Source organism: Trachypithecus francoisi, unplaced genomic scaffold (genome assembly GCF_009764315.1).
Source record: "Trachypithecus francoisi isolate TF-2019V2 unplaced genomic scaffold, Tfra_2.0 Lachesis_group16, whole genome shotgun sequence".
Lineage (NCBI taxonomy): Eukaryota > Metazoa > Chordata > Mammalia > Primates > Cercopithecidae > Trachypithecus > Trachypithecus francoisi.
Genome location: NW_022681461.1, coordinates 46,683,366 through 46,702,713, shown reverse-complemented (window position 1 = coordinate 46,702,713; position 19,348 = coordinate 46,683,366). Strand labels below are relative to the sequence as shown.

Sequence of the window (19,348 nt, the reverse complement as noted above, 5' to 3'; positions counted from 1 at the left end):
GTTCTCTTCAGCTTTGTCTTATGTTTATTAATGAAGTGAAATTATTCCACATCTTTTATGCCTTTGTTCAAATCACATAGGTGACATAGCATAAAGTATTTGGATTTTTGTTGGCTTTGGGGAATTTCCTAGCCAGAAATAAATTCATAGACATTAGAACGCTACATACTAAACACTTTGAATTTGGGGAAACCTAAATAAAGACTAGTTTCATCCAAAATCAGTTCTCAGTGTTTTACTTTATTTTCTTCATAAGAACTACACACTATGAGAATGCTGCATAATGACGATGATTTATAACATAGTATTGCCCATCAAGGTATATGTGTTATTGTTGTTTTTTTTTTGAGACAGAGCCTCACTCTGTCACCCAGGCTGGAGCGCAGTAGCGTGATCTCAGCTCACTGCAACCTCCACCTCCCGAGTTCAAGCGATTCTCGTACCTCAGCCTCCTGAGTAGCCGGAACTACAGGCGTGTACTACCACTCCTGGCCAATTTTTGTATTTTCAGTAGAGACGGGGTTTCACCATGTTGGCCAGGCTGGCCTTGAACTCCTGACCTCAAGTGATCCACCTGCCTTGTCCTCCCAAAGTGCTGGGATTACAGGTGTGAACCACTGCACCTGGAATGGTGTATGTTTTAGAGCAAGGTATTTTTCTCTTTGTGTCGAGAACTCCTTGCTGGTTCTAAGTATTTCACTTCCCAAACTGGGAACTCTGAGGTATACTTTCTTGGACCCAGTCAGCTTGTTTATTATTTCTCACGCTTTTGTGGGAACCCAGGCTGAGTTCTGCTATTTGCCATTTCTGTTACTCATTTCTTACTGATGCAGAGTTTCTTTTTTTTTTTTTTTTTTTTGAGACAGAGTTTCGCTCTTGTTGCCCAGGCTAGAGAGCAATGGTGTGATCTTGGCTTACCGCAGCCTCCGCCTCCCGGGTTCAAGAGATTCTCCTGCCTCAGGCCCCTGAGTAGTTGGGATTACAGGCATGCGCTACCATACCCAGCTAATTTTGTGTTTTTAGTTGACACGGGGTTTCTCCATGTTGGTCAGGCTTGTCTCGAACTCCTGACCTCAGGTGATCCGCCCGCCTCGGCCTCCCAAAGTGCTGGGATTATAGCAGAGTTTCATTTTACCCTTTCCAGTTGGACCCAGCCTTTTCTTCCTTCTGATACTCCTTGATTCCTTCCTATCAGGTCTCCCTCACCACATAGCCCCATCTTTACTTTTCTCATTTATTGAGCACCCTGTTAGACCGTGAATTAGCAAATAAAAATTCTGTCCCTTTTAAGAAGTGTACAATTTAGTGGAAGAGACTGGTAATAAACTGGTTTTCTAACGTGAGCAGTTTTAATATATGTATTTCTTAACCACAGATTTTTTTTTTCTGTATCTCTTACCTTTGGTTTCTGAGGGAAAAAAAGAGTTTCTTTTTTCTCCCTCCAGGGGCACCCTTTTCATTTGTGCTCTTGATCATATTCTCTCCTTGGACCCTTTCATACCATTTTCCCTCTGGCTTAGATCTTCAATATCCTTTTCTCTGTTGGCTTCGTCCCCTTTGCCTGTGATAGTCTCTTTTTTCCCCGTAGTGAAAAACAAACTGCCAACTTATGAACACAACCTGTCCGAGCTCCTCTAACTTTTCAGACCACGTTTCTCTTACTTGTTTTCTTTGCAGAATTTCTCCAAAGAATATTTTATCTTTTCTGCCTCTTTGTCTTCACAATTTGCTTACTTCTTAACTCTTCTGCAATATGGATTCTGTATACCTATCAATCTACAAAGACATTCACTCTTATGGCACAAAGCCTAATAAAATATTTCAGCCACAAATACCCATAAAGAATGGTATGTTGAACACCCATTGACCCAAGTTTAGGAACTAATATGTACAAACACATCTGAAGACTAAGGTTACCATTTAAATTGTACTGTGTCACTCACTGTCAATCTCCCCATCCACCTTTCCCCATATTCCATCCTTAAGCACTATTCTGATTTTGGTATTTATTATTCCCATGTCTTTTGGTTTGTTCTTACTGTATTTGCTTCTACTTACTATTTCACTTGGTTTTAACCATACCCTAAATATAAGTCTTGTTGTTTTAGATCATTTAAAACTCTCAAGCATCCTACCTTCTGTCAACTGTTTTCCCTTATCATGTGGAACGTGGGACAGTCACAATGCTCCTGTTAACTCTGTTCCTTCTTTTTTTCCCCCTAATAACCATGGGTATCCCCTGAGATACTGACCTTGGCCACTTGTTTATCTCTTGGGTCAGGTCTGTATAGATGGCTGCTGGATGTGGTAACTTCAGTGTCAGTCAGTTTTCTAACATTTCTAGTTGCCTGGTTATCTGCATGATCTGCTGATCCCCCATACTGAACTTGATACATATTCTCACAAAATAGTTCACCCCCCTTTCTGTTGATAATGCTACCATTTTCCTGTGCTCAGACTATTAGAACTTTAGTGTCATTGTTGACACTTCTCATTTGTTACAGTCATTCTGGTCCCCTTGATTTTATCTTCACAGTATCTTTTGTATCTTGTACTTTTTGTTTTTCCAGCCCTGTTGCCAGTAATTTACCCAGATTATTGATTGATTGATTGAGATGGAGTTTTGCTCTTATTGCCCAGGCTGGAGTGCAATGGCACAATCTCTGCTCACTGTAACCTCTGCTTCTTGGGTTCAGCTGATTCTTCTGCCTCAGCCTCCCGAGTAGCTGGGACTACATGCATGCACCACTACACCTGGCTGATTTTTTTTTTTGTATTTTTAGTAGAGATGGGGTTTCACCATTTTGGCCAGGATGGTCTTGAACTCCTGACCTCAGGTGATCTGCCCGCCTTGGCCTTCCATAGTTTGGGATTACAGGCATGAGCCACCGTGTTCAGCCTATTTTAATGTCTTCCTAACTGGACCCCACTTTTGTCTTTTCACACTTCAGTCCATCTGTCATACTGTTGCCAGATAAATCTTCTTGGAGTAAAATAATGATCAGACGTTACTGCTGTTGAGAAGCTTTTAGTAGTTTGGACTGTTGGTGGATAATAGGCTAAATAGCAACTCTTTGTAGTGGAGTATAGGGCCCTTTACTTTTATAATAGTTCCTATCAACCACTGCATCCATTTCATTCATTGTTCTTCTATGTACATCTTCCCTTATGTTCCAGTCAAACTGTATTACTTCTCTAGGAATATAATCCGGATGCTCAGTGCGAGAGCAAAACCTGCCTCGGCGTAGAAGCTTTTTTTTTTTTTTTTTTTAAATCACACTGGCTGGAAGGAATCTCTTAAGTTTCTGTGGAATTCTGTGCTTGTTTCATTTCCCATTCTGGTTTTGTTAAGGTTGCTTTGTTCATGGCTTATCTCTTGTACTAGATTGTAAAGTTGTGAGCAAGGAATATGTCTTAACTTTTGTGTTCTCTGCAGCTTCTTGTACTTGGCAAGGGAGTAGGGTAGGGGGGTGGGGAGGTGGTGATTAGTATTCCCTAACAGCAGTTAAAAGTGTCATATTAAGTGGAAGAAAAGGGAGTAAGAAATTGAGCTAGGCAGGCCAAAAGTGTATCCATTATCAATTAGCAAATTATTCAGTTATTCTCACTTTGTTACTTTAGTTCTCACCAAAGTTTATTTAGCGGTTGGCTACTATCAGCCTTAGAAACTATTAACTCTTTAAAACTGTGTTTAGGGCCAGGTGCGGTGGCTCACGCCTATAATCCCAGCACTTTGGGAGGCCAAGGTGGGCGGATCACGAGGTCATGAGATCGAGACCATCCTGGCTAACATGGTGAAAACTGTCTCTATTAAAAATACAAAAAATTAGCTAGGTGTGGTGGCGGGCGCCTGTAGTCCCAGCTACTCGGGAGGCTGAGGCAGGAGAATGGCGTGACCCTGGGAAGCGGAGCTTGCAGTGAGCTGAGATCACGCCACTGCACTCCAGCCTGGGTGACAGAGCAAGACTCCGTCTCAAAAAATATATATATATATATGTTTAGTTTGTCATTGGTGTGTTATATTTGCAATTTCTTTAAAAAGTTTTGATGTACTCAGTGCTTTTAAGTAATACTATCTGGGCGTATGTAATTTCCTTTCCCAATCTCTCAATAGGCACACCTTGGGCCTACTCCACCTCCACATAGCCTTAATTACAAATCAGAGGACAGGCTTAGTGAGCAAGACTGGCCAGCATATTTCAAGGTCCCATGTTGTGGGGTTGATACATCTCAAATTGAGGTATGTTGTGTGTTTTTTTTTTTCCCCTTTAAGTTACTTGGACACACTTGCATGCTTTGACTACTTAGTTAAGATATTTCTCTCACTTATTCTTTCTGCCACTCTTTTACTGTCTTTGATACTCATCCTCATTCTGTGAAACTCAGATATTTACTTGCTTCCTAACACTTCTTGCCCCTGAAGAAATCATGGAAAGTAGATTTAATGATGGTTATTTGAATGATTTGGAATGTGATAAAGTATCTGCCTTCTATTGTTTCTCTCCCCACCTGCACTTGCTTCTCTTTTTCTTTTCTTTCTTTCATATTGTTCTAGGGTCAGTTTATTGTTTTTGCTATTTTTAATAATAGTACTATATTAATAGTGTTAATAGTAAACTTGTAAAACTGAAGTTTAACATACTTACAGAAAAGTACACAAATAAAAGCGTACAGCCTGATAAATTTTACACAGTGAATATACCCAGGACCACCAACTAGATGGAGATACATAACACTACCTGAGCCCCAAAAGTGTCCCTTAGCCCAGCCACAATTCTCCACCAAAGACAATCACTATGCAGATCTTCTAAGCGACCTGTTAAGTGTTCATATTTTTAACTTACCGTTAATAGGTTTCTGGCATCTTTTGGGTTTCTTAATTTAGAAGACAATCTCTAAGTTCATGAACATTTGCTTTGTTTCAACATTTTTCGATTTAAATATATATGCATATAAATAGTCTCTATCAAGGCTAGTAGATTGCTTGAGGGTAGGAGTTCCCAGACTTGCCTGGGTAACATAGCAAGACCCCATCTTTAAAAAAAAAAAAGAAAAAAAAGCTAGGTGTGGTGGCCGAGATGGGAGGGTTGCTTGAGGCCAGGAGTTTGAGGTTCCAGTGAGCTATGATTGTGCACTGCATTGTAGCCCCAACAGAGCAAGATCCTATCTCTTAAAAAATAATAGGCTGAGCGGGGCGTGGTGGCTCACGTCTGTAATCCCAGCACTTTGGGAGGCTGAGGCAGGCAGATCACCTGAGGCTGGGAGTTTGAGACCAGTCTGACCAACATGGAGAAACCCTGTCTCTACTAAAAATGCAAAATTAGCTGGGCATGGAGGCGCATACCTGTAATCCCAGCTACTCAGGAGACTGAGGCAGGAGAATTGCTTGAATCTGGGAGGCAAAGGTTGTGGTGAGCTGAGATTGTGCCATTGCACTCCAGCCTGGGCAGCAAGAGTGAAACTCCATCTCAAAAAGAAAAAAAATGAATAGGTTGGGCCCAGTGGCTCACGCCTGTAATCTTAGCACTTTGGGAGGCTGAGGGAGGCGGATCTTGAGGTCAGGAGTTCGAGACCAGCCTGACCAACATGGTGAAACCCCGTCTCTACTAAAAATACAAAAATTAGCCAGGCATGGTGGCGCACGCCTGTAATCCCAGCTACTGAGGAGGCCGAGGCAGGAGAATTGCTTGAACCTGGGAGGCGGAGGTTGTAGTGAGCCGAGACTGCACCACTGCACTCCAGCTTGGGTGATAAAGCGAGACTCTGTCTCAAAAAAAAATAATAATAATCAATAATAATAAAAAATAGTCCCTGGTTTTATAAACATTTTTGAAACTTTATACTGGGATTTTAAGTTTATTTTTTAGGTTTGTAAATTGCATATGAGGGAGTATCCTTTTTAGAGTTGCTGTTTTCTGTGATAATTCTAAAGGCAGTGTTCAGTTTTTCAATAATTTTGTAAGGTACTGAGCTCTGCCTTGCAATATGATTTTATTTTTATTTTTATTTTTTTTTTGAGGCGGAGTCTCGCTCTGTCGCCAGGGCTGGAGTGCAGTGGCCGGATCTCAGCTCACTGCAAGCTCCGCCTCCCGGGTTTACGCCATTCTCCTGCCTCAGCCTCCTGAGTAGCTGGACTACAGGCGCCCGCCACCTCGCCCGCTAGTTTTTGTATTTTTAGTAGAGACGGGTTTCACCGTGTTAGCCAGGATGGTCTCGATCTCCTGACCTCGTGATCCGCCCGTCTCGGCCTCCCAAAGTGCTGGGATTACAGGCTTGAGCCACCGCGCCGGCCCTGATTTTATTTTTTCTTTCTTTCTTTTTTAAAAAAAAAAAAACAGAATGGAGTGCAGTGGCACGATCTTGAGTCACTGCAAGCTCTGCCTCCCAGGTTCAAGTGATTTTCCTGCTTCAGCCTCCTGAGTAACTGGGATTACAGGCCTGTGCCACTGTGCCTGGCTAATTTTTGTATTTTTAGTAGAGGTGGGATTTAGCCATGTTGGCCAGACTGATCTTGAACTCCTGTTCTCAAGTGATCCACCTGCCTCAGCCTCCCGAAGTGCTGGGATTACAGGCGTGAGCCATCGCACCTGGCCTGCAACATGAAGCCTCAGTCTTCTTTTCTGACAGTAATTTTAACCATTGTTATGACACCTTTACTGAGGCTGCAAGCTTCTTGGCCCACAGACTTTAGAAGGAAGTAAGTAAGGAAATTAACATTACCTTGGCTGGGCATGTTGGCTAATGCCTGTAATCCCAGCACTTTGGGAGGGCAAGGCGGGCAGATCACTTGAGGCCAGGAGTTCAAGACCAGCCTGGCTAAAATGGTGAAACCCCGTCTCTACCAAAAATACAAAAATTAGCCGGGGGTGGTGGCATGTGCCTGTAATCCCAGCTACTTGGTAGGCTGAGGCAGGAGAATTGCTTGAACCCAGGAGGTGGAGCTTGCAGTGACCCCAGATCGCAGCACTGCACTCCGCTGGAAGACAGAGAGAGATCCTGTCTCAAAACAAAAACAAAAAACAAAGAAATTAACATTACCTTTGTGATTCTTGCAACTTTCATGTTCATGTTAAAGTAATTTCCCATTGTGTGTGCCCCTAGCCGTTTTTTTTGTTTGTTTTAAATTCATTTAAGTAAAGCCATCACTGGTTCTTTCCTTCTAGATGTTCTCATAAAACATTGAATATAGGTTTGATAAAAAGAAGCCACTGTTACTGTTTGGACTTGAGAGAAGATTAATAAAGTCACTCTTTCTTTTTTTAAACCAAAACAAGGTAGGTAAATTGTTTGACCTTTTGTAGGCACAAGATTCATGCTGACCTCAGCTGCTTTTATTATCTGCAAATATCTTGAGTCTAAGGATTCATCATTTCCCTAACATTTTGTAAACTATCTCATCTACCATACCCCACTCAAATCCTTTTATTTTAAAATTTTTGTAGTGCATCAAGGGATTATGGCTTTTGGATATTTCCTTGATGTGTTTCTATGAAACTGAGCCCCTGATTAGGCTGTCAGCAGATACTGTATTACATTGATTGTTTTAGTTGGTAGAGACACACGTGTCAGCTAGACCAGTTTCTCCCTTTTGCTGAGAAGGGTGAAGCTTTTAGATAATATTTAGTTACCGGGGATGTTTGTGCCACTGTTTAAAGTGATTTGACCCTGGGTCCTCCTCCAACCTTACATTAGAAGGCCTATTTTCCTCTCTTGTTCTAAGGGCATGTAATGAAGTCTTCAGTACACAAACTTTCTCCTTGCCTGTAGGTGAGTGGTTATTATTATTATTTTTTTGTCACTGGCTTGGATATCATGTTTTTATGTGTAAACATTGGACCATATAGTACTCACAATACTTTGGCAAAAAGCAAACCAACTGAAAACTGAAGGCATGCCTTCGTGTCTTATTTGCAACTTGGACCATGATCTTGCCCCTTGAAATCTTCAGGCTGTTCTGATGAAGCTTCCTCTATGTTGAAATGCCCAGTCAAGGTGGCCAGAACCATCTGGAGAAGGTAGAGTTGTAAATATGAAGTAACATGTATAATTCTAAAGGACTCTTATAATGAGAGAGAGGCCAGTGACTGAGGCTGGCAATCAGCTTTTTCTGATTGCCAGCCTGAAAAATCTTCTGAAAATCACAAGCTTTTTCTTTCCTTATTTGAATCTGTAATGACCCTTAAGTGCATTTTGAATTTGTTCATCTATAAGCTGTTAATCCAAATTCATGTCCCAGGTTTTTAAGAGAATAAGCAATAGAATATAGGTGTTTCCAAAGAGGAAGACATATAGAAGCAGATAGGTGTATAGTTCATTCATTCACAGATAGGCACTAGGTTAGATCCAGTAGTTGGCATGCATGCATCAACATGTTAATCGGAATTAAAGGCTGCTGCATTTGGGCTTGGCTAGATCATCTATAAATTGAAACACAAAAGAGAATTGTTAACTAGGAAAGTAGTTGTCCAGGTTCTTTAAAGTTTAAATACAGGGATCCAACTAGTATTCTCCAAAATTTTTCATGAATATCAGACTTTACTGCTGTGGAGCACTTGCCTGTTGTAAGAGGAGTGTTTCATCTCTTATAAGTATGGTAATGAAAGGAAATTAGGAGCCAGTGGGACAGTGCAGGGACTTAGGTATAAATGATGGGTGAATCTTTTTTTTTTTTTGAGATGGAGTTTTCGCTCTTGTTGTCCAGGCTGGAGTGCAGTGGCGTGATCTTGGCTCACTGCAACTTCTACCTCCCAAGTTGCAGCGATTCTTTTGCCTCAGCCTCCTGAGTAGCTGGGATTACAGGTGCCTGCCACCACGCCTGACTAATGATAGGTGAATCTTAATTGTGAAGATGAGTACGTTTATGAGTAGAGATGGCTTCATATCAGAACTTTATCTTACAAGCTACTCTTTACTTTTCCGCCTCCCTACTCCATGCCAACAGAGTTAATGTAAGCATAGTAGAGTAATGTTTCATCTTTGTGCGTGTAGTTTTCTTTTTTTGGGGTGGGAGGAGGTGAAGTTTTTACTGTCTTTTTTGGGGTGGGAGGAGGTGAAGTTTTTACTGTCTTTTTTGGGGTGGGAGGAGGTGAAGTTTTTACTGTCTTTCCATCTATTTACATATGTGAGTCCAGGGAAAACAGGCAGCTTAAATTATGATATAATTTTTTACAAAGGGAAAACCTGAGTTGAAATTATTGTTTTACTTTATTCATTTCTTTACAGTGAGTCAAAAATTTTTTCCCCTTAACTTCACATAGAAAATGAAACTTTACACAATAAAGTAAGGATGGCAGGTTTCACAAGGGAAAAAGGTTGCTGTCAACTTCTTTCCTCAGGAATATGGAAATGTGGGTGGATTATCTGTTCAGAAGAGGTTTCCTTTATTACTTATTTTTCCTTTTTTCATTTAAGACATCTGTTAACATTTCACACAGCCCAACAGATGTTGGAAAGCAAGTCCCATACTTTGTTCTCAAGAAAAATGACATTTCCTCAGTTGGTTCCCCCACCTCTGTGACTGATTCCAGCCTGCTGCATAGTTTGCATATATTAAGTTATATACCTTAATGCCATATGAATTTGTAACTTCAGCATTATTTTTATATGGTAAAGTCTGATTTGATTAGAAACTAGTTTACATGTTGCTCTAGAATTAAGAGAGGGCAAAACATTTTAAAACTCTTCTTCAAGAATGGCAACCTGGTTCCACATACAAGATTGGATAGCCAGTTTTTAACATTTTTTTTCTATAAAATAAATGAATTACAAAAGCTTGAGTTGTTTCGCCATAAGGAAGTGCTGATTGTCATGCGACGTGGAGCGTCATTTTTATTATTTTGGCAAGAACAGGGACAGTTTTGTCTTGACAAGCCATTAGATGAATACCAGCATGTGTCACATGAAAAACCACTGATCTTTAACCCAGCTCTGTACTTAACCAAGCCTTGAAAATGAATAGTGAATAAAAGAAGAGCAAAGGCAGAGCACATTGCCGATTATAGAATCTGTTAACAGTTGCTGAAGTGAACCCAGGGAATTATAGGTATTGTTCTGTGAACCAGCAGAAGTTCTAGAGATGCTTGTTAAATTATATACATAAACTACACATTTATTTTATATTTGTGCAGGATTTACATTGTTCGAGACAGAAAAAATAAAAATCCTAGAGTACTTTCTCAGTGCAGCAAATGTGTGCTTTTATCATAAAATCATATATATTTACATAGAACTCAATGAGGTTTTTTAGCCTGCAGTTATATAACTTATTTTAAGAAAGCAATGTGCTTTTAAAGAAATTAAGTAGAAAGAAGAAAACATATGCTATATACCCTTCCCCTCAAAGAAAACACCCAACAAACATACATGCAAAACAAAATTCTTTGCTCACTTGCGTTTTCATGTATTCATTGTGGCTGATTTTTTATACCAACATGTGATTTTTTTTTTTTTTTTTTAGAAAATGGAGGGAAAAACCCAAAACCCACCGTAATACTCAAGTACTGAAAAGATCAGTAACATTTTAAACAGTTGGTTGTGGGAATTATTGCTTACAGAGCTAACAAGAAAGAACACACTTTTTTACTCTGCTGGTGGAATTGCATTGTGCCTCCCTATAGTCTTGTTATCCCACACTAACTGAAATGCAAATTTTTTGTAACTAATTGGATCTCATTGAGGGTGCATGCACAGTGTGTAATTATATGCAAAAAGGTTTTAAAAAGTAAAATTTCCCTGCAATTACAACTTTTAATTACTATCCAAAACATGGCACCTATAGCACAGGTTTAGAATATATATGTCTGACTTTTTTACAGATTACTCAAAAACATGAGCTATGAAATGCTTAATAAGGTGTCAGCTCGAAAGTTACAGGGAAAATGTTTAATTACAGCAATCTATAAATTGAATTTTACTATAGTTATATGAAAATAAAGATTTCTTTTTAAGTTTAGGATTTAGTGTATTAGAGTATGAAAGGCATGTTATAGTGCATTCCTTTTCTTGGAAGATTTTAAATGTTAAAACATCGTCAACATCAGAAATCACTTTCAGAGCCATTGTGTTTTTTCCCTTCAGTTCTCCAATCTATTTTACCATTGTAAAATGCTTTTGAGTTTCTTACTTTGTGTAAGTATAGTTTTGCTTATGTGGTGTGATATGGGGGAGGTAGTCACATTCCCACAATGTCTTTAACTTGGATACAGTGAAACCTAGTTTGGTGGACTCCATAATCTCCATGGTCCATCTCTCATTATCAGTAAATGTGGGAAAGCCAACAGATGGCATTTAAGTACTTCTGATTCTTTAACCTGAAATACTCAGAATCAGCAGCAAAAAGCAATTATTGTGGAAGTAATACTTGTCTTCTTCCTCCTAGTTTTAAATAATTTTCATATAAATGATTCCAGAGAGTTATTCCATAATTGTCAGACTACGTAGCCAGTGGAAAAAAACTCAAAAGACGTATTTGTGCCTTGTAGGTGTATTTTTTTGTACCTGTACCTGTGTCTGTAAAACGATACAGGTGTCCCAGTTGTTAGATAGAAATTATCCTAACATCAAATATTCTACACAGTATGTTCTATGTGGAAGTTCAGATCATGTATCTTGGGGATTTATAGAGGGGTCAAATGTTCTTTTCAGATAGTTATGTTAAAATGAGTGTTAGAGAAACTTAAAATCTTATTTATTATTGAGTCTGGATTAATTGTCTCTTTTTGTAACAAAGCTTGTCCTCTTTGTAAACTTGTGTTACAAAGTAGTTAAGATTTTGTTTGAGCAAATCCATTTAGCAGGTGCACTACTGTATATTTGTTATGAAAAAAATATTTTTTAAACCTTAGATATCCTGCTGTTTTTAAGGCTTGTGTTGTGGCAATAACATGTTATATTGCAGACCTGTTTCAGCCAGGGCCACCTCAGTCCTTGATATCTGAAAGAGCTCAGTTTGCCTATACTGGGTAGTATTTTGTCAGAAGACTGCTGGCTGGGCAGACTAGATTTGGATGTATTAGCTAGTCAGCCTAATAACCCTGTACAGACTGTATTGATTTTCTAGGAGAGAGTTTATGAACTAAATAAACTTGGGGTTGGTGTCTTAATAAACTGCTTCTCTCAGTCTGTCACATTTAGTTACGGAGCTGTGCAGTTTAGGGGGAAAAAGGCTAATTCTGTTACAGATTGTTCACAGCAGGGTCTCCAAATTAGCCCTTTGTTTTGTAATGCCACCTTGCTTGGGCTCGCTTTGAGCACATTTCTCAGTTTTGCCCTAATGAGTTGCAACACTGATAATGTGGCTGATGATCTTTCATTGATTTCACTATCACTTGCTTGTCTGGTAATTGATCCGTTGCTGAGCCTCTAGTTAATTATATCGGCTTTGACATGGCCCAGTCCACGGGGAATTTCAAGTCTTGCAGAATAACAGTTTTAATAAAAGAGTCTATTACTGCAGGTGCTTGCTGCTGCATGCCAGTTGATTTTTGTGTTGTTAGTGTGTGTGTAGGGTCGGGAGTAGGATACCTGGGAAAGAAGAGGACTGCAGGACTGATAGAAAAAAGGGGTGGGGGCTAGAAAAAGAGGAAGAGGGCGTGAAGGAGGGGGGAAAGAGACAAGGAGAGGGCGAGTGAGAGGCAAGAGAGAACACACAGGCAAAAAAACACACAGGCAAAGTGATACAACAGAGCCTGAGTGGAAGAAGGAGGAAGCTTGCTATTGACAGTGTCCTTAAGCCTCCCACAAATAACAGCCATTAGTGGGAAGGTCAGGAGCTGAGCAGGCAGCTTGACTGAGGCACTGAGTGCCACTTCAGAAATCAAGAGGCTAGCAAATTTTAGAGGGAGTTTAAGTGGGTAATAGCTAGCAGTAAAGGTACAGTCACTGTTGACAATTGACTTGTAGGGGCTTTTCCTGCCCTCCCCCCAGCAAGAATATTTTTATTGACCACAGGTGGACTTAATATATTTTAAGGCAACAATTCTTTGGGTTCTTGTTTGTTTCCTCTCAGATATTGAATTTGCTTCTTTTGAGACTTTTTTGTGCTTAGTGGTGGTGAACTGGAGGGAAGTTTAACAGAAAAGCTTTCAGGAGATGTCGGTTCTAGAGGGGAAGGCACATTTGTGTCAACATAGTGTACGTTTTCTCATCTTTTCTCATTGTCCACTAATGACACAGAGCTGCCATTGAAGCTCTTTTCTGTTTCTTTTATTGTTTCAGAGAGTAAGGTTTATTGTTATTCTTGAGTTAAGAAGGAGCAAGGAGAGTGGTACATTTGTCCTCGATATTTGTAGGTGGTTGAAGATTAATGTTCCTTACATTTTAAGTTTAGGAAGGATGGCTTTTTCCTGCTGACTACTTTTATGAGATGGCATGAATTTAGCTTTCCATTTTGAAGTTACTGTTTATGTACAGTGCGTTTTGTTCAGTGCTGCTTTTCAATAAATAAGGCAGACAAATACTATCTAATAAATAGGTGAATAGTTTTAAGACTTGTTTAATTAAAAATACGACATGTTATCAAGGGCGTATTTCATCAGGCAGGAAAACGTTATAGAATTTTCCACAGAGATCTTGAATAAAAAATGGAGTTTTTATATTCACTACTTTTTGCCTGAAATGGGACAGGCTTTTTTTGTTTATCTTTTTCTTTTCTTATGATTTGAAAGGATATTGCAGATGCTTCATCTAGGAACTTTAACAATGGATTTTTTTCTACTTTTGAGCTTTAAGAAAAGGTATACTTTTTTCCTTTGCCATTCAGTTTCTCATTACTTAACATCCAGTTTAGTAATTAATAGCCTCAGGTACTAGATATTAAATAGTATATGTTTATATTTGGCAGATGTTTATTGTGCATGTTATATGTTATAAAAACTGCTAGGCTTATTTACTTACTCTTCAGAGTATAAGGTCACATCTCTATGTATGTTATTTCGGAGTTTCTATATGGTTATAAATAGCCCAGCACATACGATACGACTTTCAGGAGCTAACATTTAGACTATAACTGAGCCAACTTTACATTCTCTTACAGTTGAATATTTTACTTTCTTCAGTGTAATTAAAAAAATATTTACGTATCACAGTTTTACAAATGTTAAAGCAAAGACTGGTGTCAGATATTATGTGTTATATCGGAAAGCATTGTTGAGAAAAATTCCCGGGGAAGGGCCCTAGCTTCTCCTCGCCCTGTGCACCGTGATTGTGGTGCTGCCTGGAGTGTGCATAAGTGTGTATCTATCTGTATATCTGGAGAGGGGTTAGTGCAGGGTGTCATTTGGTGCCTGACAGTGGAACAGTGCAGTTGACTCTTAGCTCTGCTATCCAATGACATGCAGTGGCTGAGAGTTTGAAGCTGATGGTTGGGTCTCCAGTGCTGCCTGCACACCTGACAGGCAGCTGTTAAACTGAGCAAAGGCAAGCTTGGGGAGTCACAATCTATGCATAAATGATAGGGATATCTGTGCAGAAGGTGCGAAAGAAGCTCTGACCCCTTCCCTCCCCCAAATCTCCCCCAAATCTCCCCCTTCCCAAATGAAATGCACAGTTCAGCCAGCTTCTTAACTACACTACACTCCTGCTACTGGCTGCCAAGAGGCTCAAAAAATCCACCTTCACTTTTCAGTCAGAAGAGGCAGAAGTGGATGTGAGAGAAAGAGAGACACAGAGAGACAGAGAGCCAAGGAGGGCAAGAGACTTGACTTTAAGAGACTCCTGTACTGACAACTCCATGCAGTTCGGAACCAGAGCGACTACGGCTGAACCAGGGTTCATGGGGACATGGCAAAACGCTGATACTAACCTCTTATTCAGAATGTCCCAACAGGTAAGTTTCTTTCTTTCTTTCTTTTTTTTTTAAAGAAACCTTGAATTGTTATGGGCACTTTTGTTTCTGGTGTTTTTCTTTCTAAATATTTTTTAAAATGTGGTCACTTCCTAGTTAGGCTCTGTTTTGTCATAACTGTGTTACTGGAATGTGCAGGGTTACTTCATGGTTTCCCTAAGGGCGTCTTAAAAGAAAAAGGGGAAAGGATACTGAAGTAAAAGAAAGCAGAGACATTTTTGAAAAGTTTCACAGTACAGCCTGGGTCAGGGGAAGACTTAATTTATTTCTTTGTTTTCTGTTAAGAATGAAAAAAACCACCACCTAACAAATGTATCTTTCTATCAATATGAATCACTTCGTCCAAAGTGTCTGCTCTGTCGGAGTAGGTTCTGCAACCTAAAAAACAATAATAAAATCTAGGGACCCCTCACAACAGCCCTACTGACTTCATGTGGCTGGAGGCACCTTCGTTCAGACCTGAGAAGAGAGAGGAGGCTGTGCAGGCTTGGCTGCCAGCGCCGAGGGTTGCTGGAGGAGTCGGCGTGCGTGGCGGGCTGTGCTGCTCGGTCCTTGCTCCTCGCTCCTCCGCTCCGCTCCTCCTCGCCAGCCAGCCCTCTGCGCCCGCCCTTGCGTTCCCTTCACCGGCTCCGGTCCGCTCTCCCGCCCGCCCGCCCGCCCGCTGGCGCACTCACTCGGGCGCAGCCTCGGCGTCTTCCCCAGAGCCGATCCTCCGTCCCAGCCGCGCTGGAGGCGTTCGACTTGCTGGCTCTGCTGGGAAAGCCGACGTGGTAGCGTGAGGCCATCGGTTACTGATAATTAATCACTGGAGCCGGCGGCTCGTACCATGCGCTCCGTGATACGCGCCCTGTGCGCCGGGCTTCTCTTGCACAATTGCTGGCTCCTTGGCTCCGCGGGGGAGCGAGGGTGAGAGGAAGCGAAGGGGACACAACCCAGAAACTTTCATCTTGGATTGTGCTCAAGTGAGGGAGGGAAGTTCCCTGGTGCCTCCCTCCTAGACACGTCTTGCTTTTCCAAAGCCTACACCAAACCCACACAAAGCAAGTTAGTTTGATATTATCCACACAGCACGAAAGTACTATTGACAAGTATACTTGCATTTTAAGTTGATGGTGGTTAAGAAATATTGTGCCACTGATGAGGAAAAAAATACTGCAACTGCTTTTTTTTTAAAAAAAAAAAAAACAAAACAAAACCCTTTGTACGAGTTCACGAAAATTAAATACTTTGACTTAGATATTTAAAGTTGTTGATAATTAAAAAAAACCAATTTGTTAGCCTATAAACTGCTACAAGTTTAGAAATACATTTGCAAGAGATAATACCTACAACCAGGGTTTTGTAGCATTTAGCTAGAGAACAGTTTTAGCACACAATTCTAGATGGGATAAGTGCATTTGAATAAGGTGTATTTTGACATATCCTGTAGAGGGACCCTGATTACTGCTGATACAGTAAGCTGGGATTTAAATGCAATCAACATAAACCCAATAAGTAACTCTTCATGTGCAATTTCCCATTCTTTCAAGTGAAAAGTTCATTTCCTCATAGAGATGCTCCTTGTCACTGCAGAGTGCTATGAGAGGTGTTTTCCGCGACACATCCCTGCCTGGGTGGCTCTCTCATAGTTGGAATGCAGAGTGTTTTTGCTAACCTTAATACCAAATAACTTGTGCCTCACTTTTAATTTTAAAATTAGATGTCACCTTCAGGGTTTTCCTTGAGTTAGTGGAGGCCGTGTGTGTGTGTGTGTGGTGTGTGTGTGTGTGTGTGAAGGGAAGATTGGCTTAGGTCTCCCTCTAGCTAGAAAAGAGTTAATAAAACCAGATAGAGATAATGATCAATTGATAAATGGCTATTGAGCCACATAGATGGTGTTAGATTGCTTATTTGGCACTAGCCCATTTCCAAGTAGATTTGAATCTAAGGAGATTTTGTCATGGAAAACATTTTAGCTAAAAAACAAATAGAAGTAAATAATATAAATGATGGGTCAGAATTAGGAAAATTTATGATGTCTTTGATCCAGTTATCTGTGTGGATATTTTGTGTGTACCTGTGTGTGCATATTTGTGTAATTGTGAGCATCAGTGACTATATGGAGAGAATAGAAATGTAGGAAACTAATTTATGCTTAATTGATGCTATTAAAAGTATATACTATTATGCTATTTATGAAATAGAGTAGTACAACAAAGGGAGAGAAATCACAATTTTAAATATGTTTATTTTTTGGTTTTGATGTAGTTAGCAATCACTCCTACCCCCCCAACTCACCTTTTTCTGTCATGGTCACTAAATATTTGCTTCTTGTGCATTTTTGGAAAGCATGTAAGAGAGGATATGAGCTTACATGTTTTTTCTCTTCAAGATGACATTTTAGTTTGTATAAATATTACATAAACTTAGGTTCAGACTATGTAAGTGAAAGTATGTGTGCTGTTCACATTTAATATGTTTGTTTTTCTTACCTATAATTCATCAGCAATGCTGATTTAGCATGTGTGTGTGTGTGTGAGAGAGAGAGAGACTTACTGAAATTATATCTCTGATCTCTCTTGAAGCCAGCCATTTCAATGAATATTACTTTCAATATATACAGTTAAGCCAGCTTTTGGTACAGGTAAAAGTTTGTCGAATTTAATCAAATATGTAGAATTCTGTATATCTCATTTCTGAGGCATCATAAAGAGGTTTCTCTAGATTATGATTATTTTATTTCTAAGTAATATTTACTTAGCTTATGAAATGAATAAAATTTATTGGGTTATATTTCTTATAAAGTTTTCTTTAATAATATAAAAACTAATATTTTCCTGATTATTTAGACATTCGAAAAGTCTGACTAGTGGGGCTGCTATAAAAGCTTTCAAAACTGAGTTACAGATAATTTACCACCAGTACTTAACTACAGAAAAACTTGTGGGAAATGTCTCATGAATACTGAAATTTAATAATCTGGTTTTATGTGTTCTGTAAGTAAACTAGGAAATAGGGATACAAAAATCTGTCTTTTGTTTCATATGAACAAAGTTGGATCTGCTTAAATGTATATCTTTCATTCTGTCTAATAGTAACAAACATCATAGTCTGAAGCCAATTTAGATTTAGTGGCATTAAGTATGTGCCCCTAAAGTTCAAGTTAAGACTATTTGACTACAGTTTCCTGTGCCTGTACATTTTTTCTTCTATATTGAAGTATGATTTTCTCAAATTATTTCTATGTATATAGCTGAATATTTGAGAACCTTAAAGGGTATGACACTTGTGTAAAGGGAGTTCTTCTTTGGATCAGTTTGATCAGTGACAGGTGGAGAATGAACCTTATTTTGTCTAGTTTGGTTTCACAAGGTACTGTTAAAAGCAAAAAATAAGGCTTGCTTTTCGAAGTTTTTTTTTTTAAATCACACTTGAGGCAATTTTTCTATTTGTATAAATATTCTGTGCATTTGAGAGAATAGTAAATAAAAATTCTTGTAGCTATCTCAAGGGATGTAATAGTCCAGTCTATTTAAAAATCTTTTCAGAAAGGAAACCATACAGGTAAATAGCTATAGCCCACATTTAATGTGTTACTAGAGACATTTACCTTTTGTTATTGGTGAGGTATATTTAACCTATTTCAAATAAAATGTAGATCCCTTAATAAGGTCTTTTTTCATACTTGAATGAAATACTAAGTTAGAATTATAAATGACTCCGTGCATCATTATGTAGTAATTTAGGATTCACCCGATGATGTAACAAAATTAACAACATAATTTCATTGTGAAACTGTGTCTTATTAAAGAACAACTGTCTGACATTCTCTTACAGTTGCTTTATTTAACTTCATGCAAATATTATTAGTAGTGACATTTTTCTATTGTGCATTAGATTCTCTCATTAGCATGATGTGTTAGTTATCACCAGAGAAATCATTTTCTAGATAGGTGAGGGGCAAACCAAGAAAGCTAAAAATTAAATCAACGATTTACATTAATACCAGAGCGTCTGCTCACCAGAGATATGACAGAGTAAAAGCAAACTTTCTTACTAACATAAAAATCTAGCACCTTTCAGAGAAATGATAAATAAAATATATTATAAGAAATGTATAATAACATTGCTAGAATCCATTTAAAAGAGTGCTCAATATGAATTTTCTTCAAGAATTTTTTTTTCTATTCATATAGGCCACCAATCTCAGTTTCTGGAATCTATATTTTTAAATGAAAATGGTTTTGTTTCTACCCCCAATTTTTTTGAGGATTTATTTGCTAGTCATTTAAAAGGCATATATATAGTATTACGAGTCAGACGCCTAATTGTACATTGTGGTTTGGGTCTTCTTTATAGTTCATACAACGCATTTTTATTCCAAACTCTGTCCCACTCAAATAGACATCCCTTTTTACATAGGATGTATGTTCTTATTTAATCAAAGTCCTGAGTAAAGCAGTTGATAGTTAATGGTCTTTGAAAACGACTTTCATTGCCAGGCGTCATCCATCCCTAGCTTGCTTT

At 39.1% G+C, this 19,348-nt stretch overlaps 1 protein-coding gene across 3 annotated transcripts in view; it reads left to right on the top strand.

Annotated features, from left to right (window-relative positions):
• The window catches only part of BNC2 (basonuclin 2), a 458,180-nt gene that overhangs the window by 130,460 nt on the left and 308,372 nt on the right, over positions 1-19,348 (top strand). The window contains exons 2-3 of one of the 3 annotated variants that reach the window (XM_033237409.1): positions 4,115-4,240; positions 14,624-14,824. In XM_033237409.1, coding sequence (XP_033093300.1) covers positions 4,115-4,240; positions 14,624-14,824 — 327 coding nt within the window. Of the gene's footprint in view, positions 1-4,114; positions 4,241-14,296; positions 14,825-19,348 lie in introns of those variants that run through there. The other 2 variants (XM_033237410.1, XM_033237411.1) reach the window with 2 other exon arrangements.